The following is a 24,679-nucleotide window of genomic DNA, read 5'->3' on the forward strand; positions in this document are numbered from 1 at the left end:
TGCATTTAGACATCCTGGTCCATATTCACCTAAAAGTCTGAGTGTACCCTTTCCCTGGCAGTTTTTACCTTTGGGCTTTGGTACATTTCATAGAAAGGAAAATACAGGCAGTGGACGTAGAGGCAGAAGTAGAAGACTTCGAGCACAAGAGCCCATCAAATGTTTGCTGGGGACAAGTAAAATGAGGACCTCTCCCACTGGGCTTCAGTGACTAAGGGTGGCAAGTGTACAAAACGTGCAAGAAGTCAAAGAAATCCTTCTCCTTAATGGGAAAGACGACACCATGCAACGTGAGTGGAGTGATTAAGAAGAAATGTTTATTGGATTCAATTACTCAGTTGATGGCTCATCTAAATTTCACTTTGTGTTTAAATATTTGCCTGAAAAATGACTTCACATCATTTGTATGGCCTCAAAATGTCAGGACGGTGCGGATACTGAAACACAAAATTAAAGATATTATTTTAATATTTATGTAGTTCACACTCTTCCATGTAAGAGTCCACCCTTCCACCCTTGGACTCTTACATTTGATGTGTCTCAGTGAACAGGTGTCTGTGTTTCCTGCCACTCCATTGCCACCCCTATGCATTCAAGTCAAAGATAGTTCACCTTTTCCGGGTTTGGTCTTGTGTTTTCTCCAACCTTAAATTCAAACCTAAACATGGCTTTCATTTAGGCTTTATTATGCATTGGGATTCTCACAAAACATTTTTAGAGCCTACATGCTTGGCATAATAGTTAACTGAAAACAATAATGGGCAATGAGTTTTTGCTATTTGTCACATACTCCATAGATGTTCCTTGTGTATTTTATCACTTAAATTCAACAATGCTATGAGGCAGAATTTAAAGATTAAAGATGAAAAATACTGAGGCTGCCCTGGCCGGTTTTGCTCAGTGGATAGAGCGTCGGCCTGTGAACTGAGAGGTCCCAAGTTCAATTTGGGTCAAGGGCATGTACCGTGGTTGCGGGCACATCCCCAGTGGGGTATGTGCAGGAGGCAGCTGATCGATGTTTCTCTCTCATCGATGTTTCTGACTCTCTGTTCCTCTCCCTTCCTATCTGTAAAAAATCAATAAAATATATTTTTAAAAAATGCTGAGGCTTAGAGAGATTTGTAACTTGCTCTAGGTCACACATTTAGTGCAAATTGCTGGGATTTAAACCCCAATGCAAAATTGCACAAATTATAAGATGACGGGTATCTTGCCTGAAGGAAGCAATGATGTAACAGTAAATGATGAAGATTTAATAGAGCTCTGATAAAGTGGTGCATAAGGAGATAAAGCTGATTTGTATTTAGAGAGACTCCATTCTTGGGAAGATCAGACATATAACATTTACACTACAACTCATGTTCTTTCTCAGAATCATCTTCTGATGAATAAATACTTTAGAAAAGGTCTTCATGCCTTTAAAAATTATATTAATTATATTACATTAATATTTAACATAACATTTATATTAAATGTTACATTATATTAAAACAATCCCAATGTAGCTCCACCTACTCCTATATGTAATTTACATTTACAGCCATTAATGTCAACCTTTTTAACTGGCCAGACAGAGGCTTCAGTGACTCCAGGTTATGCTTATGACAGCAGGACTCTGATTCTTTTTCTTAGCAAGGGTGAGTGTAATTTTGTATATAAAGACTAGAGGCCTGGTGCACAAAATTGTGTACTGGTGTGGGTGGCTGGGGCGAAGGGCCACAGCTGTTCTGGTAGTTCCGCTGTTTGGTCGATTTGCATGTCACCCTTTTATTATATAGGATGAGTGGCTTTGATCATTTAGATTCACTGTAACCAACATATGTAATTTCATTTCAGCAGAACTGGAAATGCAAAACAACTGTTCCTAGCTTCTCACAATATGATCTTAAATGTTCTGCATGCAAAGACTGAACTAGTAATCTAAAACCAAGGCACTCCAATGTTTTTCTCATACTTTCACCTCTTTTCTCTACTAATCAAACCCCCACCATAAAAGGAAACTTAAAAACTACCTCTTTCCAGAACGAAGCAGGTCAAATGCTTCATTTATTTTCTCAAAAGGTAAAACATGGGTTATTAATGGGTCGAATGAATACTTCTTAGCCATAAAGTCAGTCACAAGTTTGGGGACGGAATCTTTACTCTTAAAGCCTGAAAAGAATATGACATCATTGTTAGGGGCAGCAAAGGGTAAGAGAACTGGAGAGGAGACTTTCTGAGTAGAATTCAAGTGGAAGTTCTACTGCTACTTACTTGTACAAAGACTACTATTACTGAGGTCAATGAGAGACTGAGTGCTCCAATATCCTCTTGCAGTGGTTAGACTTTTTGTTGTTGTTGTTACTTAAAAAAAATCTGACGAGCTAAGCTAGGGTCCTTATTTATTAGCTCTCTCACAGAGAAATTATTGTATGCATGGTTATTCCCAAAGGCAAGGAGCAAAATGTGCAGCTGTCTAGATTTGGGCAATGAGAGTAACCATGAATTATTGCTATGGACTTCCTGTGTCCTCCTAGGTATATTTCATGCCTTGTGCAGTCACATGTATAAAGAGAAGTGGTGCTGAAAGACCCTAGTTTATGGGGACACCAGAAAAGCCTGTCTTGGGAATGTGTGTATTAGTTCTACATCTAGTTGATTTGGAGCCTGTAGATGTATTGGAGCCTATTAATTTATTTCAAACATTTTGCTTTTTAAAACCTGGCTTTGTCACTTGATGAAGGGGAGAAATCCTGAGATTAATAAGAATTCAGCCCAATTAGAAGGCAGAGGAGGGTGGTGGTGGGCAGGGGTAAGAGGTCAACCAAAGGACTTGTATGCATGCATGTAAGCATAGCCAATGGACATAGACAGTAGGGGGGTGAGTGCATGTGCTAGGTGTCAGGAGAAGGCGGGGAGAAATCAATGGGGGAAAAAGGCGACATGTAATACTTTCAACAATAAAAAATTTAAAAAAAAAGAACTCAGCCCTCAAGCCAAAATACATACCACCAAAAATTGCTCCTGTCCAGGTACGTCCACCCAATAGCAGCATGGGGTTCAGAGAGAGAGTCTTGGAATCAGGAGGTACTCCTACAATGACGCTTACGCCATATGCCTCTTGACAGCTTTCCAAGGCAGCCAGCTGGAATAAAATTAATATCTGGCATCATTGAAGTGGACTTTCTGATAGTCCTCATTCATGGTACATGGTATCATGTAATTTTGATTTTGCTAGATTGTAAACATGTGGAGGGAAGAGACTATATGTCTTTGGCTTCTTCGATCCCATTATGCCCAGAATAGTACTGTGGTTTTAGGAAATGTCCAGAAAACACTTTTTGAATGAGACAATGGGTGAATGAATTTGTGTACACTTAATTCTTCCTTAATAATGTAATGAAGAGGCAAATGTTATTACAAATATATCTATTTAAAGCCTGATTCCTCAAATACAAGTAATGTTTTGTCATCACCCAATTGTCAGGCAATCTATGAGTTGGTTAACTCATTTTCATTTGCATATTAAATAGTATTTTGAACTCAGTACTTTAAATCAGGTGTTCTGATGGTGAATAAGATATAAGATCAATTATATCATCACAATTTGTCTTTTGTCCACTTTATGGTCTCCCTTTTTAATGGTTCCCTACAGTACTCTCCTTTTCTAATATGGACAATTTTTCTGTATTTTTTCCAGCTTTGTTGAGGTATAATTGTCAAATAAAAATTGTATAAATGTAGGCTATACAACATGATCTGTAGGGTGTAAATATGATGATTTACTATACATATGCAACATGAAATGACTAGTACAATCAAGTTGACGTTACCTCACATGGTTACTATTTTCTTTTTTATAGTAAGAACATTTAAGATCTATTCCCATTGCAAACTTGAAGAACAGAATATATTATTGACCATAATCACTATATTGTACATTAGATCCTCAGACTTTACTCATCTTATAACTCTCATTTGTACCCTTTACCAACATTTCCTCATTTCCTACCCCAACCCTAGCCCTGGCAACCACCATTGTAATCAGTGGTTCTAAGACTTCAACTTTATTCCACATATAAAGGAGATCATAAAGTATTTGTCTGTGTGTGGCTTATTTTACTTAGCGTAAAATTATGTTGTTGCAAATGGCAGGATTTTCCTCTTTTTAAGGCTGAATAATATGCCACCATATACATATCACAATTTCTTTATTCACTCATCAGTTGACAGACACTTAGGTTGTTTTCACATTTTGGTTATTGTGAATAACGCTGCAGTAAACATAGGGGTGCAGAAATCTATTCAAGGTAGTGATTTCATTTTCTTAGGATATATACCTAGAAGTGGGGTTACTAGATCATACCATAGTTTTATTTTTAATTTTCTAAGGACCCTTTATACTGCTTTTCAGAATGTTGAACCACTTTACATTCCCACTAACAGTGCACAAGGGTTGCCTTGTCTCCACACCCCTGCCAATACCATTTCTTGACCCTTTGATAACAGCCATCCTAACAGGAGTGGTGAGGTATTGTCTCTGTAATTTTGATTTGCACTGCCCTGATGATTAATCATGGTGAGCACTTTGTAATATACCTGCTAGACTGAAATGAACATGTTTTAAATGGGCTCTTACCTCCCAAAAATGTATAGAGTGCATTGATTTTACTTTAAACTATACCTATAATTCTGAAACTCCAAAAGAAAGCCTTCCTCTTCCAGTCAGGGCTTTAAACATGTTGTAGTAGGACACTTTTTCAGGATCTCCCAGCTATATATACTGACCAGTGACCTGGTGCACAAAATTCGTGCACATTAAAAGGGAATTAATTAGAGGAAATATTTTAATATTGCTATTTGCTCTTTCTCTATAATAGAAGTGTCAGAGATGAAAGAAAATTAGTAAAATGTATATGAAAATCTTCCTCCTTTCAGAGTCTGGGGCATGCCGTGAGACCCAGACTCAAGTCCTCGCCCACCCGCGTGCACCTCAAAATTGCACGAGACCCAGACCTGGCCAGCACCACCCCCATTGGGCTAGATCCAGACCCAGCTGGCCCCACCCCCATCAAGCCCCACCCAGTGGGGGGGGGGGCACGAACTCAGGTCACCTGTCCTGGCGTCTGGGTGGGGGGGCACGGCCTGAGTTCCCCTGGGCTGGGGGGCTGCACCTTGAGGTCCTCTGGCCCAGGCCAGGATGCACACCTTGAGGTCCCTGTCAAGCCCTGCTGGGCGGGGAACATGCCCACAGGTCCCCCAGCCTGGTGCCAGGGCAGGGGACACTGCCTGAGATCCCCTGGCCCAGGCCAGGGCAGGGGGCACACCTTGAGGTTCCCTGTCAAGCCCTGTTGGTGGGGGAAGTGGATTGAGGGGGAGGCTTAAGGTCCCCCGGCCTGGCGGCAAGGTCGGGGGCACGGCCTGAGGTGCCCTGTCAAGCCCCACCAGGTTGGGAACGCAGCATTCAGGTCCCTGCTGATTGCTCCTTAAGGCTCATTATGGGAACTTGGCCTCCGCTGTGGGTGCAGCCATCTTGTGTAACAGAATCCCTGCCTCTGCTGCGGGTGTAGCCATCTTGACCTTTGCAGCGTGATAGTCAATTTGCATATTCCCTCTTTACTAGATAAGATTAATCCTTTGATTTTGGAGTATGACATCTGGAAAACCAGATGACTGTGGGACATGTGGTTATCAGACATTTGGTGTCTTCAAATAAAGTAACAATCCAATCCCACATGAGGAATTGGAAGGAATTTAGCTGGAGATGGCTTCCTCATGGTAATTGACCATGTTTGTAATTATTTGAAAGTAATGTTATGTATGTTGTAGAGATGATGGAAGCACTGCATCACTGAAAACATTACTTCCTATCAGTAGCACCAGATAATATTTAGTAAGAGCTTTCCACTGGACAAGTGGCACTGTGCTAAGTATTTTATATGCATTGTCTCATGTAATCCATAGATATGTATTTCTTATACTTTTTGGTGAAAAAATCTGTTGACTTTTAAAAGTATTCAGCCTAACACATAGATTTGGCGCTTAATATGTGTGCCAGGCACTGGGCTGTATGCTGTGGTAAATGGGGCCTGTTTTATGTTAATAAAATGATACTTGTCTTAAATTGCTCACTATTTCTTTTGAGCAAATTGTGATTTATGAAAAAAATCGGAAGTCATTAAAACATAAAAATTATTAAACCATTTTGTTTAAAAATGTGAGGAGAAATTGAAAAATAAGATTTTTCAATTTGAGAACAGCATTAGTATTATTTATGTTTACTTAATTTGAATATTGTAACTAAAAGTTAACAAAGTAAATTTTAAATGGCCTAATACTCTAAAAGGGAAATATTACTTGAACTAGGATGGCATAACTGATGGAATAAAACATTTCTTATAATAATAAATAATCCAGGCATTAAATAGGAGATGAAACATCACTATTCATAGTTTGAAAAATATTCTGTACATATAATATTCATATTCTGCTGCCTAAAATCACTCTCCAGAATGCAGAAACACGCATTTCATGGCATTCCATGGCACATACATACCATGGTGTCAAGCCGACCAACGACTTCAAATGAAAAATCCACACCTCCACCGCTCATTTCCTTCAGCACCTCGTGGATGGGTTTCTTGAAGTCCTCTGGGCTGATGCACTCGGTGGCGCCCAGTTGCTTTGCCTTGGCATATTTGTCTTTGTTGATGTCCACCCCAATGATCCTGGCTGCTCCAGCCGCTTTACAGCCCATGACAACCGACAGGCCCACTCCTCCAAGGCCAAACACCGCACAGGTGGAGCCTGGGGTCACCTGTGTTTCAGAAAATGCAAAAATGGATTAGGTAATGATTGTTGTATAAAGTGTCCTGTCTTATCCATTAGCAGGACTATTCAGACTCCTATGTCCAACCTGCTGTCAAAACCTGTTTTGGCTTCAGTTGCTTCGTATTTAAATTGAGGAGTTTAAATCTGTGGTTCTGAACTTTGCCAGACATTAGACCCCCCTGGGGAGCTTTAAAACCTCTCAATAGCCAGGTCACAGCCCATAGCCAATTACATCAGAACCTGTGCAGGTGGGGCCTGGTTCCCAGGTGATTCCAATGGAAAGAAAGCCCAGGCTGGGAGCCCACTGTTGGATGACCTCTCAGCTCTAAATGCCAATGACTCCCATCTTGAAGAGAATCTAGGGCAGTGATGGCGAACCTATGACATGCATGTCAGAGGTGACACGTGAACTCATTTTTTTGGTTGATTTTTCTTTGTTAAATGGCATTTAAATATATAAAATAAATATCAAAAATATAAGTCTTTGTTTTACTATGGTTGCAAATATCAAAAAATTTCTATATGTGACACAGCACCAGAGTTAAGTTAGGGATTTCAAAATGCTGACTCGCCGAGCTCAAAAGGTTCTCCATCACTGATCTAGGGGCTGAAATCCATTGACAGGCTTCAGTAAATTGTACATACACAGAAGCAATTTTTGGAAATAAAGTAAGTGGGAAAGGTTAATCCATGAGACCAAAAATAATCTAATCAAACGCGCAGCGATTAACTCCTTGTTTCGTTAGCTTTAGAAGTCATGACTAGTACAATGAGAACAGAAATTAGCTGTAGGGCAGAGAAGAGTTATTCTCAGCTTCAAGTCAAACCTAACAACAGGGGAAATGGAACTGGAAACTTTAAACAGCTTGAGACCAATGTGATCTTAGTGGGTCTTTATCTTTGCTTTTTAAAATACACTAATGAACAATAATGCAATAAAAATTGGCCACATTTTAATAATGGATGGAATTCATTTTCATGAGTGCCCTTGCCCTCTGCTCTGTGTGCAGGCTCAGTTAGACCACCTGCTCAAACAGACAAGGCAATTGCACAAGGGACTTAGTGCTAGAGTCACAGAAATTTGAAAAACATGTGCTTTCAGTTGTTGAAATTGGCTAGGGACTGTTTAATACACCTAGTCAGCTATAGGAGTCAGCCTTCAGTGTGGGTAAAATATTCCTTCTGTCCCAAGTAATCATGCATCCTCTGGAGTACAACATCACTTTTTACTTTACTTAAAAAAATGTGAGGCTTGTGACTGTGGTTATAAAATGCAGGTAACTATATATTCCTAGAGGCCCGGTGCACGAAATTCATGCACTGGGGGTTGGGGGTCCCTCAGCCCAGCCTGGCCCCTCTCACAGTCCAGAAGCCCTCAGTGGCCTAAGCCACAGTCTGGCAGCAGAGGCTCGAAGCAGGCGCCCCGTGTGTGTGTGTGTGTGTGTGTGTGTGTGTGTGTCCACCGGTGGCCTGCCCCCAGCCACATCGGAGGTTTGGAGCAGGCACCCCGTGTGTGTGTGTGTGTGTGTGTGTGTCCACTGGGGGCCTGCCCCCAGCCACACCATGGAGGCTTGGAGCAGGCGCCCGTGTGTGTTGATCTCTCAGGCTCCTGGCTGTGCCTGCGTGTTTTTCTTTCCCTTCCTCCATTGCTGGGGGCAACCAAGCCTCCAGCTCCATGGCCACTTGGCTTCTCCGCTGCAGCCGCCGTGAGGCTTTGTTTCTCCGCTGCAGCCTTAGCGGAGAAGCCAAGCCTCTTCAGTCTTCAGTCTTCAGTCTTCACTCTTTTTTTAAAAAATATATTTTATTGATTTTTTACAGAGAGGAAGGGAGAGGAATAGAGAGTTAGAAACATTGATGAGAGAAAAACATCGATCAGCTGCCTCCTGCACACTCCCCACTGGGATGTGCCCGCAACCAAGGTACATGCCCTTGACCTGAATCGAACCTGGGACCCTTGAGTTCGCAGGCCGATGCTCTATCTGCTGAGCCAAACCGGTTAGGGCTAGTCTTCACTCTTCACTTGGCTGGAGCCTTCAGTCTTCACTCCGCGCCTGCGTATGCAAATTAACCACCATCTTTGTTGGGTTAATTTGCATACTCATCTGATTGGCTGGCAGGCGTAGTGAAGTCACACCAATTTACATGTTTCTCTTTTATTACTGTAGATTAGTGGCCTGGTGCACGAATTTGTGCACATTGAGAGGAAATTAATTACAAGAAATATTTTAATATTGCTATTCTCCCTTTCTCTATAATAGAAGTGTCAACCAGGGAGGAAGAAAATGGCGGAGGTATAGACGGACGTGTCCCGTGCCTTGTCCAGGAGCAGATAAGGGTGAGCAGCTGAAACAGGTAACATACAGCCCTAATAAACAGAGGATATTCAGCAGGGAGACAGTTTGCAGCTGGGAAAGACAGAGGACTCCCGGAGAAAGGGAACGGTTGGAGATTTCGGCTGAAATCTCTCCCGGAGAGCCGGCTCAGCCACAGAGAACGTGCCATCTTGAGTGGCTGTTATTGGGAGCATATAAAGCCAAAGACCCGGCATCCACGGTATCCACGGCATCCAGAGATCGGCTACTAACCCGGAAACAATGGACCCCAAGCAGCCCGACTACGTGAACTTAGAGGAACCCTGATTCTCCTCACGGAAAGGTCAGACTTCCCCTAAAGGTGCAGTTTGCAATTCAGGTTGGAGAGAGGAACGCGCGCACACACACATGCGCTGGGGAAATCTGAGCCCCACAAAGTCCGCGGCCGTTGGGGCCAGCGTGATCTGCAAGTGTGAAAGGGCTCCCGCAGGGCTGCTGGCAGAAGGGAATGCTAAAAATAAGCCCATAGCTGGACTGGGTGCAAAAAGCAGCCTTGGATTTTGACAGTGTGCTGGCTGCTTAGCACTGGGGAAGAGAGGGTTCGCAGAAGGGACTGCGCACAGAGCTGAAAGGTGGGGGGTTGTGAATTCGCGCAACTTCTCAGGCTCTTGTTCTCTCTCTTCCTATTAAATCTTTGCATTTGATTATTAAACCCAGTACATGGGATTGCCCAGTCGGCGTCACTCGCAGAGACTGCAGGGGAAAGTTGTTTTTGTGGAACCTGGGAAACAGAGCGGGAGTAACGACTAAAGAACAGGTTCTAGGACAGTCGACTCTCCCAAACCAGTTTTAAGTGCGATAGGGAAAATAAACCCAACTGCTGGATAGAGAGGACTTATAGCCTCAGAGGTCAATCCAGAAATACTGCCACCCAGGGGCTGATCCACGAACTGACTCTTCTGTAAATACAAATAAAGGCAGTCTGGGAAACAAATACGGCCTGCCTTAAAATCAGGACTGTGGTTTACAACACGGAGGAACAGTGTATCGCAGGGAAATTTAACACTCTCCTGAATACCTGGCAGGACTAAGGCGTCCCAGAAAGAAGAGTAGAGGACCTGAAGCACCTTCACTACTGTACATTTTTATTTTTAATTCTTTTTTCACCTTTTAATTAAGAAACTATTTTTTTTCATCACCTGATTTTACGCTTTTGATTACTACACTTTTATTTTTAACTAGCATTGTTATTACTACCATTTTATCTTTTTTTAAAGTGTCATTATATTTTCTCTTTATCTTATTTTGGGATTAGTGTTCTACATTCTATTTTCATCGTTCCTTTAGCATCATTTTTCTCTACCCCAACTTTACCTTTATGCCAAAACTCTCTTCCTCACTTTTCCCCTTTTGTTGTCCTGTTTCTCTTACCCTATTCCTGCTTTAGATTTTCCCTATTCCTTCTTTTAACCCCCCGTCTAAATTTCACCCTACTTATATATCTAATTTCCAATCCCCTGCTCTAAATCCATATACACCTCTCTCTTATCTTTCTTCACTATCCAAACTTTTTTTCTTCTCTGTCGTTTTGTCATGTTTGCTTGATTGTTGAGTATATTGGGTTTTTTTATGCTTGTTTGCCAGATTGTTTTGCTTTTGCTTTTTATTTTCCTGTTGGTTTTTTTTCCTCCGGTTATTTTTGTGCTTCTGTTTTCCCTCGCCTCACTTGATATTAGTGGTTGTTTTTAATTTGCATTCATCTCCAGGGATCTGTTGCTGGAATTGGTTGGGATTAGTGGCGGTGCTATTGGAGTTTTCTCCCCATATAAATAGTCTCTTCCCCTCTTCTATTTCATTCTTTCTCTTCTCTCTCTTACTTTTTTCTCCCTTTTCCCAATTCCATTTTTACACTCCTTTTTTTCCTTTTCCCTTTTATCTTTTTCTTTTCTATCTTCCTTATCCCCTAGTTCTCTTTGCTCGGGTGGTAACCCTTATTTGGGGTTATTAATATTGTTAATACATTTGTGTTCAGTGCCTTGTACGTTGTGCCGTGTTGTGTTGTATTTTGTGCCTTTAAATCAACACAGCAGAGAGAGAACTACATAACCAAACATCTGGAGAAGAGAGATCATGGTGAAACAAAGAACCAGCCTGCGTATGAAAGAAAAACAGGCATCACCAGAAAAGGAAGTAAATGAAATGGAGGCAATAGAGGCAAGCAACCTGTCAGAGAAAGAATTCACAGAAATGACAATAAGGTGGATGAAAATAATGGAAGACAAATTCAACAATATGTGTAAGAACCAAGAGGAAATGAAGAAAAACCAAGAAGAAATGAAAAATGACATCACTGCTATAAAGAACTCAATAGAAAGCATCAACAGTAGACTAGAAGAAGCAGAAGACTGCATCAGTGAGCTAGAAGACAAGGTAGGAAAAAATACCCAAGCAGAGTAGCTTCTAGAAAAAAAAATTAAAAAGCAGGAGGGGAGCCTAAGAGAACTCTGGGACAACATGAAACGAAACAACATCCGAATAATAGGGGTGCCAGAGGGAGAGGAAACTGAGCAAGGAATAGAAAACCTGTTCAAAAAATAATGACAGAAAACTTCCCTGATATAGGGAAGAAAAAACTCACACAAATCCAAGAAGCTCACAGAGTTCCAAACAAAATGAACTCCAAAAGACCAACGCCAAGGCACATTATAATTAAACTAGAGGCCTGGTGCACTCGGGGGGGCGGGGAGAGGGAGGTCCCCCAGCCCGGCCTGTGCCCTCTCACAGTCTGGGACCCCTCGGGAGATAACGACCTGCAGGCTTAGGCCTGCTCCTGGGTGGCAGAGGGCAGGCCCAATCCCTAAGTGCAGCCCCTGGTCAGGCTCAGACCAGGGCCGATTGGGGAGTTGGGGCGCCACCCCCTGTCATGCACAGAGCAGGGCGGATCAGGGGGTTGGGGCACTGCACCCTGTCACACTCAGGGCAGGGCAAATGGGGAGGTTATGGCTCTACCCTGTCACACATAGAGCAAAGCCCGTGGAGGGGGTTGGGGCACCATCCTCTATCACCCACAGAGCAGGGCCGATCAGGGGGATGGGGCACCACCACTGTCACACTCGGGGCAGGGCCGATGGAGAGGTTATGGCTCTACCATGTCACACACAGAGCAGGGCCCGTGGGGGTGGGGGGGGGTGGGGTGCCGCACCCTGTCACACACAGAGCAGGGCCGATCAGGGGATTGGGGAGCTCCCCCCTATCAGGCACAGAGCAGGGCCCATGGGGGGGGGTGGGTTGGGGTTCCGCACCCTGTCAAACACAGAGCCCCAGGGCAATCAGGGGATTGGGGAGCTCCTCCCTATCAGGCACAGAACAGGGCTGATCAGGGGGTTGGGGCGCCTTTCCCTGTCACAAAAAGAGCAGGGCAGATAGGGAGGTTCTGGCCCCACCCCCTGTCACACACAGAGCTGCAGGGTGATCAGGGGGTTTGGGCACTGCCCCCTGTCACACTGATCCCGGTGCCAGGAGGCATATTACCCTTTTACTATATAGACTAGAGGCCTGGTGCACGGGTGGGTGCTGGCTGGTTTGCCCTGAAGGGTGTCCTGGATCAGGGTGGGGGTCCCCACTGGGGTGCCTGGCCAGTCTGGGTGAGGGGCTTAGGGCTGTTTTCCGGGTGGCGAGTGACTGGAGCTCCCAACCACTCCTTGTTTTATTTATTTATTTTTTTTCTGGGCCAGCTTTAGCTCTGAGGCCTCGCTGCTGAAAACACTGATACAAAGTTTCGGTCCGGCTGGGTTTCAGTCTGCTGGTTTCTGGGGTTTTGTTTACCTTCTTATTTGCAACATAGTAAATAGTTGCTTAGAGTTGCAACTGAGAGGCCTGCAAGTGAGGCGGGGAACGTTGGAGTCCGTAGCAAGCAAGCCTCATGCTCGCTTCAGTGCCTGGCTGCCGGCCACCATCTTGGCTGACAGTTAATTTGCATATACTCACTGATTAGCCAATGAAAAGGGTAGCGGTCGTATGCTAATTACCATGTTTCTCTTTTATTAGTGTAGATTGGCAGACACCAATGACAAAGCAAGAATCTTAAAAGCAACCAGAGAGAGACAGAAAGTTATGTACAAAGGATCCCCCATCAGACTAGCAACTGATTTCTCAACACAAACCCATAAGGCAAGAAGGGAATGGAATGAAATATACAAAGTCATGCAAAGGAAGGGTCTGAATCCAAGAATACTGTACCCAGCAAGGCTATCAATCAAAATTGAGGGTCAAATCAGGAGCTTCACAGACAAAAAAGGACTACAAGAGTTTATTACCACCAAACCAGCAATGCAAGAAATGCTAAAGGGTCTGCTGTAAAAAGAAAAAATAGGAAGCGAAGAAGGAACACAGGGGTAAAGAATAAAAATGGCGACAAACAAGTATCTATCATTAATAACTTTAAATGTAAATGGATTAAATGCCCCAATCAAAAGACATAGGGTAACTGAGTGGATAAGAAAACATGACCCATATATCTGCTGTCTACAGGAAACCCACCTCAGAAAAAAAGACGCACATAGACTGATGGTGAAGGGATGGAAAAAGGTTTTTCAGGAGAATGGAAGTGGAAAAAAAGCCAGGGTAGCAATACTTACATCTGACAAATTAGATCTCAAAGTGAAGGTCATAAAAAGAGATAAGGAAGGCCACTTCATAATACTAAAGGGAGCAATCCAACAAGAAGAAATAACTATGGTAAACATATAGGCACCCAATGTAGGAGCACTCAAATACATAAGAAATCTTTTAGAGGAGATCAAGGGAGAGATTGAAAGCAACACAATCATAGTAGGGGACTTTAACACCCCATTATCACCATTGGACAAATCCTCTAAACAAAAAATCAGCAAAGAAACATCAATCCTAAATGACACACTAGATCAGATGGAATTAATTGACATCTTCAGAACATTTCACCCCAAAGCCACAGAATATACATTCTTCTCAAGTGCACATGGGTCATATTCAAAGACAGACCATATATTGGGTCACAGGCAAAGTCTCTTCAAATTCAAGAAAATTGAATTCAGATCAAGCATCTTCTCAGACCACAGTGGCATAAAACTGGAAATCAACTACAATAAAAACAACCCAAAAAAATCAAACACATGGAGACTAAATAGCACACTATTAAACAATGACTGGGTTACCAGAGAGATCAAAGAAATAAAAAACATCATGACAACAAACGACAATGAAAACACGACAATCCAAAACCTATGGGACACAGCGAAAGCAGTCTTGAGAGGGAAGTTCATAGCGCTACAAGTCTATTGCAAGAAACAAGAAATAATGAGAATAAATTACCTAACTCTACAACTCAAAGAGTTAGAAAGAGAGCAACAAGAAAAGCCCAGTGTAAGCAGAAGGAAGGAAATAATAAAGATCAGAGCGGAGATAAATGACGTAGACCAAAAAAACAATACAAAAGATCAAGAAAACCAAGAGCTGGTTCTTTGAAAGAATAAACAAGATTGATGAACCTCTAGCCAGGCTCACCAAGAAACAAAGAGAGAAGACCCAAATAAACAAAATCAGAAATGAAAGAGGGGAAATAACAACAGACCCCACAGAAATACAAAGGATTGTTAAAAAATACTATGAACGACTCTACTCCAACTAACTACACAATCTGGAGGAAATGGACATATTACTAGAAAAAAACAACCTTCCAAAACTTAATCAGGAAGAAGCTAAAAGTCTCAATAGGCCAATAACTATGGAAGAAATTGAAGCAGTAATCAAAAAGCTTCCAGCAAACAAAACCCCGGGGCCAGACAACTTCACAGGGGAGTTTTACCAAACATTCAAGGAAGAACTAAAACCTATCCTCAGACTACTCCAAAAAATTCAAGAAGAAGGAACACTTCCAATCTCATTCTATGAAGCCAGCATCACCCTAATACCAAAACCAGACAAAGACAACACAATGAAAGAGAATTACAGACCAATATCCCTCATGAACATAGATGCTAAAATCCTCAACAAAATTCTAGCAAATCGGACCCAGGAGTACATCAGAAAGATCATACACCATGACCAAGTAGGATTTATTCCAGGGATGCCAGGATGGTACAATATCCGCAAATCAATAAACGTAATACATCACATAAACAAATTGAGAGAAAAAAACCACATAGTCATATCAATTGATGCAGAAAAAGCTTTTGACAAAAATCCAACACCCTTTCTTGATAAAAACTCTCAGCAAGGTAGGAATAGAAGGATCATACCTCAACATAATAAAAGCCATATATGACAAACCCACAGCCAACATCATAATCAATGGGAAAAAACTAAAACCATTCCCCCTAAAAACAGGAACAAGACAGGGATGCCCCCTCTCACCACTCCTGTTCAACACAGTACTGGAAGTACTAGCCGTTGCAATAAGACAAGAAGAAGAAATAAAAGGCATCAAAATTGGAAAAGAGGAAGTAAAACTCTTCTTATTTGCAGATGACATGATATTATACATAAAAAACCTTTAAGACTCCATCAAGGATCTTAAGAAGTGCTGCAACCATCCATACCTCTTTCCTGTGGCTGCTATGGAGTCCCCAAATCTCCCCAGTGGGGCTTAAGAGGGTGGGGCACTTATTAAGTCGTCTGGGAAGCTCATGCTGCTGCAGAAGATGCTGTGGAAGCTAAAGGAGCAAGGACACAGAGTACTCATCTTCTCAAAGATGACCAAAATGTTAGACTTGCTAGAGGATTTCTTAGACTACAAAGGCTACAAGTATGAGCACATCGATGGTGGCATCACTGGTGCCCTGATGCAGGAGGCCATTGATAGATTCAATGCTCCTGGGGCCCAACAATTCTGCTTCCTCCTGTCCACCCGGGTTGGGGGCTTGGGCATCAATCTAGCCACTGAAGACACTGTCATCATCTTCGATTTCTGACTGGAACCCTCATAATGACATCCAGGCCTTTAGCCGCGCTCATTGAATCGGCCAGGCCAACAAAGTAATGATTTACCGGTTTGTGACTCGTGTATCAGTGGAAGAGCAAATCACACAAGTGGCCAAGAGAAAGATGATGCTGACACATCTGGTAGTGCGTCCTGGGCTGGGCTCCAAGGCGGGCTCCATGTCCAAGCAGGAGCTGGATGACATCCTCAAATTTGGCAGTGAAGAACTATTTAAGGATGAAAATGAGGGGGAGAACAAGGAGGAGGATAACAGTGTGATTCACTATGACAATGAGGCCATTTCTCGGCTGTTGGACCGAAACCAGGATGCAATTGAAGACACTGATGTGCAGAATATGAACGAATATCTCAGTTCCTTCAAGGTGGCCCAGTATGTGGTGCGGGAGGAAGACAAGATTGAGGAGATCGAACTGGAGATCATCAAGCAGGAGGAGAATGTGGATCCTGACTACTGGGAAAAGCTGCTGAGGCATCACTATGAGCAACAACAGGAAGACTTAGCCCAGAATCTCGGCAAAGGCAAGCGGGTTCGCAAGCAAGTTAACTACAATGATGCTGCTCAAGAGGACCAAGATAACCAGTCAGAATACTCAGTGGGATCAGAGGAGGAGGATGAAGACTTTGATGAGCGTCCTGAAGGGCGTCGACAGTCAAAGAGGCAGCTCCGGAATGAAGAAGATGAGCCACTGCCTCCACTGCTGGCTCGAGTTGGGGGCAACATTGAGGTGTTGGGATTCAACACCCAACAGCGGAAGGCTTTCCTCAATGCTGTGATGCGCTGGGGGATGCCACCGCAGGATGCCTTCACTACTCAGTGGCTGGTGCGAGACCTAATGGGCAAGACAGAGAAAGAGTTCAAGGCCTATGTGTCTTTGTTCATGCGCCATCTCTGTGAGCCCGGGGCAGACGGCTCTGAAACATTTGCTGACGGGGTCCCTCGGTAGGGCCTGAGTCGCCAGCAAGTATTGACCCGCATTGGAGTCATGTCTCTCGTCAAGAAGAAGGTACAAGAGTTTGAGCACATCAATGGGCGCTAGTCGGTGCCTGAGCTGATGCCTGACCCCAGTGCTGACTCCAAGCGCTCCTCCAGAGCCTCCTCTCCTACCAAAACGTCTCCCACCACCCCCGAGGCTTCTGCTGCCAACAGTCCCTGCACCTCTAAACCTGCTACTCCAGCTCCAAGTGAGAAAGGAGATGGCATAAGGACACCACTTGAGAAGGATGAAGCTGAAAACCAGGAGGAGAAGCCAGAGAAGAAGAGCAAAATTGGGGAGAAGATGGAGACAGAGGCTGATGCCCCCAGCCCAGCCCTATCGCTCGGGGAACGGCTGGAGTCAAGGAAGATTCCTCTAGAGGATGAGGAGCCAGGGGTAGCTGGAGAGATGGAGCCTGAACCTGGGTACCGGGGGGACAGAGAGAAGTCAGCCACAGAGTCGACACCAGGAGAGAGGGGGGGAGGAGAAGCCGTTGGATGGACAGGAACGCAGGGAGAGGCCAGAGGGGGAAACAGGGGATTTGGGCAAGAGAGAAGATGTTAAAGGCGGCTGGGAGCTTCGATCTGGGCCTCGAGACGAGCCACGATCCACTGGGCGACGTGAGGAGAAGGCAGAGAAGCCGCGGTTCATGTTCAATATTGCAGATGGTGGCTTTACAGAGCTTCACACACTGTGGCAGAATGAGGAACGGGCAGCTATTTCCTCGGGGAAACTCAATGAAATCTGGCACCGAAGACATGACTATTGGCTTCTGGCTGGGATTGTTCTCCATGGCTATGCACGGTGGCAGGACATCCAGAATGATACTCAGTTTGCCATTATCAATGAGCCATTTAAAACTGAAGCCAATAAGGGGAACTTTCTGGAGATGAAAAATAAGTTTCTGGCCCGGAGATTCAAGCTCCTGGAGCAGGCGCTGGTGATTGAGGAGCAGCTTCGGCGGGCGGCCTACCTGAACCTATCACAGGAGCCGGCGCACCCCGCCATGGCCCTCCACGCCCGCTTCGCCGAGGCCGAGTGCCTGGCTGAGAGCCACCAGCACCTCTCCAAGGAGTCGCTGGCAGGGAACAAGGGTAAGGGCCACGGCGGCCCTGCGCGGGGGAGGGCCCACAACGCTGCTTCTGAACCAGCTGGAGGAGTTGCTGAGCAACATGAAGGCAGAGGTGACCCGCCTGCCGGCCACGCTGTCTCGAATACCCCCCATCGCAGCCCGCCTTCAGATATCCCAGCGCAGCATCCTCAGCCGGCTGGCCAGCAAGGGCACGGAGCCTCACCCCACACCGGTCTTTCCCCCGGGTCCCTACGCTACACCTCCGGGGTACAGGGCGGCCTTCAGCACCGCTCCCATAGGGGCTCTGGCCGCCGGAGGCGCCAATTACAGCCAGATGCCTGCAGGGTCCTTCATCACAGCCGCCACCAAGGGCCCTCCAGTGCTGGTGAAGAAGGAGAAGGAAATGGTGGGGGCATTAGTGTCAGACGGGCTGGATCCGAAGGAGCCCCGAGCCGGGGAGGTGATCTGTATAGACGACTGACTGGATCCCAGGCCTGCCCTTCACCCAGGCCCTGTGCCAGAGGCCGACCCCCAGCTCAGACTCTGGGGTCTGCTGCCAATCCTCCGCCTTCCCCACCCGCTGGGCCACCACTGGGCTAGGAGCCCCTTTGCCCCTCTCTCTGACTCCTCTTTTCAAGAAGGGCCCTTTGTCTGTCTCCACTCCCACACATCTTTCCCACCATGCTTTGAAGACTGTGCTGGTGAGAAGAGGTCTGGGTGGGAATTGGTTAGCAGGGTCTTCCAAGAACCTTTATCCTCCACTGCCAAACATACACAGCTTCCCAATAAATGGTTGTGGCAGGTAAGAGGTGGAGCCTTTATTCCTGCAGGGTGAGCTCCATCTTGTGCAGAGGTGGGGGGTTAGCACTGCCTGGCCTTTAGAAACTTCCGGTGGAGGAAAGGAGCTTTGAAGAGAGGAAGGGAACTTTAGATAAGGATGACCATGAGCCCTGGCAGAGCAAAAGGGAAGAGGAGGGGTGGCTGCATGTTTCCTTCCCTTACCTCTCCTGAAATAGAGTGTGGAGCAGTTAAAGGGAGTCAATTGCTGCTCCGCCTCAGAATAAAGGCGCCATTCACTGGCTCAGTTACCTCCTGTGTACTGGCATCTTGTGTTGGGCATCTTACCCCCTCCACAGGGGCCAAGAACCACCCTTACAAAGAGAGTAATGGTTGGGCGATACCCCCTCAAGCCAAAGAGGAGCTCCCCAATCTGACCTAGGGACCCAGGTGACCTAGAAAGGGTGGGAGAGAACACAATGGGCCAGATGCTGGGGGAACCCCCAGCTCTGGGGCTCAGGTTCTTTGAGGACTTCTCCCCTTTCTTCTGAAGGCCTGAATACAGACTAAATTTGAGTGTGTGAGGCAGGGGGCCTAGTCAGGAGGCTACTTGCTTTGAGGACCAGAGAAAAATAATGGATAGCAGGCTAGGGAGACACGGGCATGCACACCCTCTTCCCCAGGAGGGGCTGAGGAGAGTGGCAGTTTGCATGGCGAACCCTCCACTTCCTCTTCGCTGCCCCTTCACTTTCTTGCTGGCCATTCCCCAGTCTCTCTTCACACTCACTCCTGGTCTGTCCCAATCCCCTCTTCTGTATCAGGTTTATTGGTTGTACATATAAATTATACTTTCCTTTCAAAAAAAAAAAGACTCCATCAAAAAACTGTTAGACTTAATAAATGAATTCGGCAATGTAGCAGGATACAAAATTAATGCCAAGAAATCCATGGCATTTCTTTACACCATTAGTGAACTTACAGAAAGTGAGACTAAAAAAGCAATCCCACTTACCATCGCACCAAAAAAATTAAGATACCTAGGAATAAACTTAATGAAGGAGGTAAAAGGCTTATATGCAAAAAACTACAGGACACTGAAAAATGAGATAGAGGAAGACATAAACAGATGGAAGAACATACCATGTTCATGGATTGGTAGAATCAACATAATCAAAATATCCATATTACCCAAAGCAATCTATAGATTCAATGCAATCCCCATTAAATTACCAATGGCATATTTCACAGATCTAGAATGAACTCTCCAAAAATTCATCTGGAATAAAGAACAGGCCTCGAATAGCTGCAGCAATCCTGAGAAAGAAGAACAAAGTTGGTGGGATCTCAATACCAGATATCAAACTGTATTACAAAGCCACTGTACTTAAAACAGCTTGGTACTGGCACAAGAACAGACTTATAGATCAATGGAATAGAATAGAGAACCCAGAAATCAACCCAAACCACTATGCTCAATTAATATTCGACAAAGGAGGCAAGAGCATACAATAGAGTCGAGACAATCTCTTCAATAAATGGTGTTGGGAAAATTGGATAGATAGGTGCAAAAAGATGAATCTAGACCACCAACTCACACCATACACAAAAATACACTCAATATGGATAAAAGACTGAAACATAAGACGGGAAACCATAAATATACTAGAGGAATCCACAGGCAGCGAAATCACAAACATATGCCTAAGGAATCTCTTCTCTGATAATGCTCCTAGGGCAATGGAAACTAAAGAGAAAATAAACAAATGGGACTACATCAAAATAAAAAGCTTTTGCACAGCAAAGGTAACCATCAACAAAACAACAAGAAGACCCACTACATGGGAGAACATATTTGCCAATGATATCACCGATAAGGGTTTAATCTCCAACATATTTACAGGGAACTCATGCAACTAACAATAGGAAGATAAACAATCCAATCAAAAAATGGGCAAGGGACCTAAATAGACACTTTTCAAAAGAGGACATACAGAAGGCCAAAAAACATATGAAAACATGCTCAAAGTCACTAATTATATGAGAGATGCAAATCAAAATGACAATGGGGTATCATCTCACACCTGTCAGAATGGCTATCATCAACAAATCAACAAACAACAAGTGTTGGAGAGGATGTGGAGAAAAAGGAACCCTTCTGTACTGCTGGTGGGAATGCAGACTGGTGCAACCACTGTGGAAGACAGTATGGAGTTTCCTCAAAAAACAAAAAATGGAACTCCCATTTGACCCTGTGATCCCACTTCTAGGAATATATCCCAAGAAACCAGAAACACCAATCAGAAAGGATATATGCACCCCTGTGTTCATAGCAGCACAATTCACCATAGCTAAGATTTGGAAACAGCCTCAGTACCCATCAGCAGACGAGTGGATTAGAAAACTGTGGTACATCTACACAATGAAATACTATGCTGCTGTAAAAAAGAAGGAACTCTTGCCTTTTGCAACAGTCTGGATGGAACTGGAGAGCATTATGCTAAGTGAAATAAGCCAGTAAAGAAAGATAAATACCACATGATCTCACTCATTTGTGGAATATAGAGAACAACATAGACTGATGAACAGGGACAGATCCAAAGACAGAGAAACAGCAATCAGACTATTAATCCCCAGAGGGAAAGTAGGGGAGGGTGGAGGTAAGGGGAAGAGATCAACCAAAGGACTTGTATGAATGCATATAAGCCAAACCAATGTACATGGGCAACAGGGGGATGAGAACATGAGTGGGAGGTTGGGGATTAATGGGGGGATAAGGACACATTTGTAATACCTTAACTAATAAAGAATTTTTTTAAAAAGTGTCAACCAAATTCACAATCAACAATGACAGATGGAGACACACACATGCAATTGGTGCCAGGAGAGCTTTATATGTATTGCATGTGCATGAGTTAACTTAGCCTTTTATAGATATAGAATAAACTTGCTTAATTAGACATGCTTTCTGATTTTCCTAAACTTTTTCCAGCCCAGTGAAGCATCCCAACTTCTTTTTCAGGTAATTGTCAGCAACATAGCAGTAAATATCAACACAAAGCAGATTATTATTGTAGATCACACAGGGAGAACAATGGGTAAAATATTTAACTGCAGCAGTGTTTGACTATATTCTGCACAGTGAGAAAACCTAAGTCATTTTCAAGGTCCACCATTTCTTACTTCTTTTCAGTCAGGTCAAGTTTCTAAGCTTTCTAAATCTCCATTTTCTGGGTAATGAAAAGAAAATAGGATTCCACTGGGTTTCCTATCTACCTACTCTAGGACTTCTGTGAGGATCAAATGAGATGAGGCACAGGAAAAAGCTTCACAAACATTTGGTGACAGTGTAAAATTTTTCCACCCGGCTATAAAGCAAGCCATGTTACTGGGCTGAAGAAACTCCAAGGAGGCTAGTAGGTAGGGAGAGGAAGCCAAGCATTGCTATTTGATGTCATTACCCAGACGGATACTTAGCATATTAGCATTTTATATATATGGATGGTTTAATATTCACCAAGAGTTTTTAAAAAGACATGCTATGTGAGTCACAGCCATAAGATTTAGGGCAAGTAGCATTATGGATCTGGGCCCACTAGATTTCTAACCGTTTGTGAAGAGAGACTCTTAAAGAATTTCTCCTTCAAAGCTACCACCTCTGTGGGAGGTGTGTGTGTGTGTGTGTGTGTGTGTATGTCCATGGCAGGGGAGGAGATGAAGCAGTGAGATCCCCTAATGAGTGGAAAAAAATGCATAATACATCACCTCAGCTTCCTTGCTTTCCTCATAGGTTTCCACAGAGCAGGTAGGTTGGTGATGCTTGGTCTGGAGGTGTATCAGGTAAGGCTTTGGAATCTACTGCTGGTCCTAATTCTGGGAATAGTGGGTCATGGACTAGATGCTCCTCAAAGGCAACTCTTTCATTTCATTTACTTTTGCTGCCTCAGGACCTAGAAGGTCATACTGTGCCTGGTGCATGTTTGTGCTGACTCACAGTAGAATGAATGACTAAATGAGGCCTCAGCTCTGAAATTTAGTAATCCCATAAAGAACAAATACAGAAAAATAATTATTGAAAATGGCACCTTTACCTTTTCTTCATTAGTTATCAACAGCTTTTTCATTTGTTATAAACAGATTAAATTTCTAGGTTATGCTCTTAATTTTTTCTGAGAGCACTTTTCTTTTTGTTTTTGTTTTTGTTTTTCTTATCTGAGGGCATTTTTCTACTCATAATTGACACTCTAAATTCTGTGGAGTATATCAATGTTGTTGTGGTAGTGGGAAGGCAGGAAAGCTGACAGTAAAATTATGAAGAATTGCCTGGATTATTATGAGAAATCACTTTCCTTTTTGTTTCTGACAACCCGAGTGCAACTGCTTTATCATCTGTTGTCATTCTTACCTTGGCAACTTCGATGGCAGACCCATAGCCAGTTGTGAATCCACAGCCAATCAGACAGACTTTCTCTAGTGGTGCAGCTGCATCAATTTTGGCCACTGAGATCTCGTCCACCACTGTGTACTGGGAGAAGCTGCTGGTGCTAAGGAAGTGGTTGATGGACTTCCCTTTGCAGGTGAACCTGGTGGTACCATCCTGCAAGGTCCCACGAGGCATGCTCAGACTAGCCAGTGCAACACACAGACAAACAAGGGCATGAGACACATGCATAACAGTGTGCAAATTCATTGGCTGTGTCAGGAGAGTAATGGAAACTTACTCATTTTTCACACAGAAGTTGCTTCCTGGATGTTTACAAACTTTGCATTTTCCACACTGGGGAGTAAAGAGTGGGATGACTTTATCACCTGGAGGGGGGAAAAGCAAATTCTTATTAAATTTCTACCCAGGAATTAATAGAGCAAGCACTCAAAGCTTATGGGTATGTATTAGAGGCAGTTGCCTTTCAATAGTCTCTCAGAAACAGGATGCAGTCACCATGATGTCATTAGACATTGCTGGCAGCATTGTTATTGGTTTGGGTTTGTATGTGCCTGAAGATTGCCAAAGAGGACATGTGACTGTGGGAACAACCATGGATTTTAAAGTATTTCCACTGCATTAATAGTTATCTTTTCCTCCATGCCCTTTCTCTAGATAGCTTTATACACATTTTATTTAACCCTTAAGAATTAAGTCTTAAATGTTCTTAGTGTAAGTATATTTATAAATTTTAGTTATGAGAGGCTGCCATAGTTTCACTAGATGTTGAGGAAAGCCAGTATTTTCTAATAGTTTCAGTTACAATAAAAATGAGAATTTTGACAACCATTCTTGGCTTTTCAAAGTGACTGTTTATTTTTACTATAAAATGATTTTCTATTTTTTATATTTTAGGGTTTTTTTCCCCAAAGAAAAAATAACAAAAATGTGAGAAAAAAGAATTAAAGAAATTCCTTTAAAAATCTCAACCCTCAATGAGTTAGGCACTTTCTTTTAGGATGAGAATTCATTTTTATATGTTTTTAACTGATAACTTAATTTGTGAAATATTTATTTTGCCTGCTATGTTGGAGGGAACCAGCGTGAAAAGTAAAAGTGTTATTTATTGTTAATTTATTTCTAAGTAAAGGAAATACTAAGAGCTGAAACTCAAAACAGACCATATATTTTAATATTTTCTGTCAGCAAGTTTAAAAAGTATTTGGTAATGGGGCAGGTCAAATCTACTGGCTAAAGTTATTTTTTTTTAAATTAAACATTATTTTTGTTTTCAACTAGTTCTCCTACATATCCACAAAACCCACAAAAATGGTTAGA

At 43.4% G+C, this 24,679-nt stretch overlaps 1 protein-coding gene across 1 annotated transcript in view; it reads right to left on the reverse strand.

Annotated features, from left to right (window-relative positions):
* Positions 1-229: 229 nt before the first annotated feature.
* Positions 230-24,679, reverse strand: part of LOC102429328 (alcohol dehydrogenase E chain-like) — a 37,031-nt gene continuing 12,581 nt past the window's right edge. The window contains exons 5-10 of the mRNA XM_006100289.3: positions 23,640-23,727; positions 23,324-23,543; positions 6,536-6,796; positions 2,989-3,124; positions 2,013-2,151; positions 230-437 (exon numbers count right to left, since the gene is read on the reverse strand). Of these exons, the coding sequence (XP_006100351.1) occupies positions 413-437; positions 2,013-2,151; positions 2,989-3,124; positions 6,536-6,796; positions 23,324-23,543; positions 23,640-23,727 (869 nt within the window). The 3' untranslated portion in view covers positions 230-412. The remainder of the gene's footprint in view (positions 438-2,012; positions 2,152-2,988; positions 3,125-6,535; positions 6,797-23,323; positions 23,544-23,639; positions 23,728-24,679) is intronic.

Source organism: Myotis lucifugus, unplaced genomic scaffold (assembly GCF_000147115.1).
Source record: "Myotis lucifugus unplaced genomic scaffold, Myoluc2.0 scaffold_308, whole genome shotgun sequence".
NCBI lineage: Eukaryota > Metazoa > Chordata > Mammalia > Chiroptera > Vespertilionidae > Myotis > Myotis lucifugus.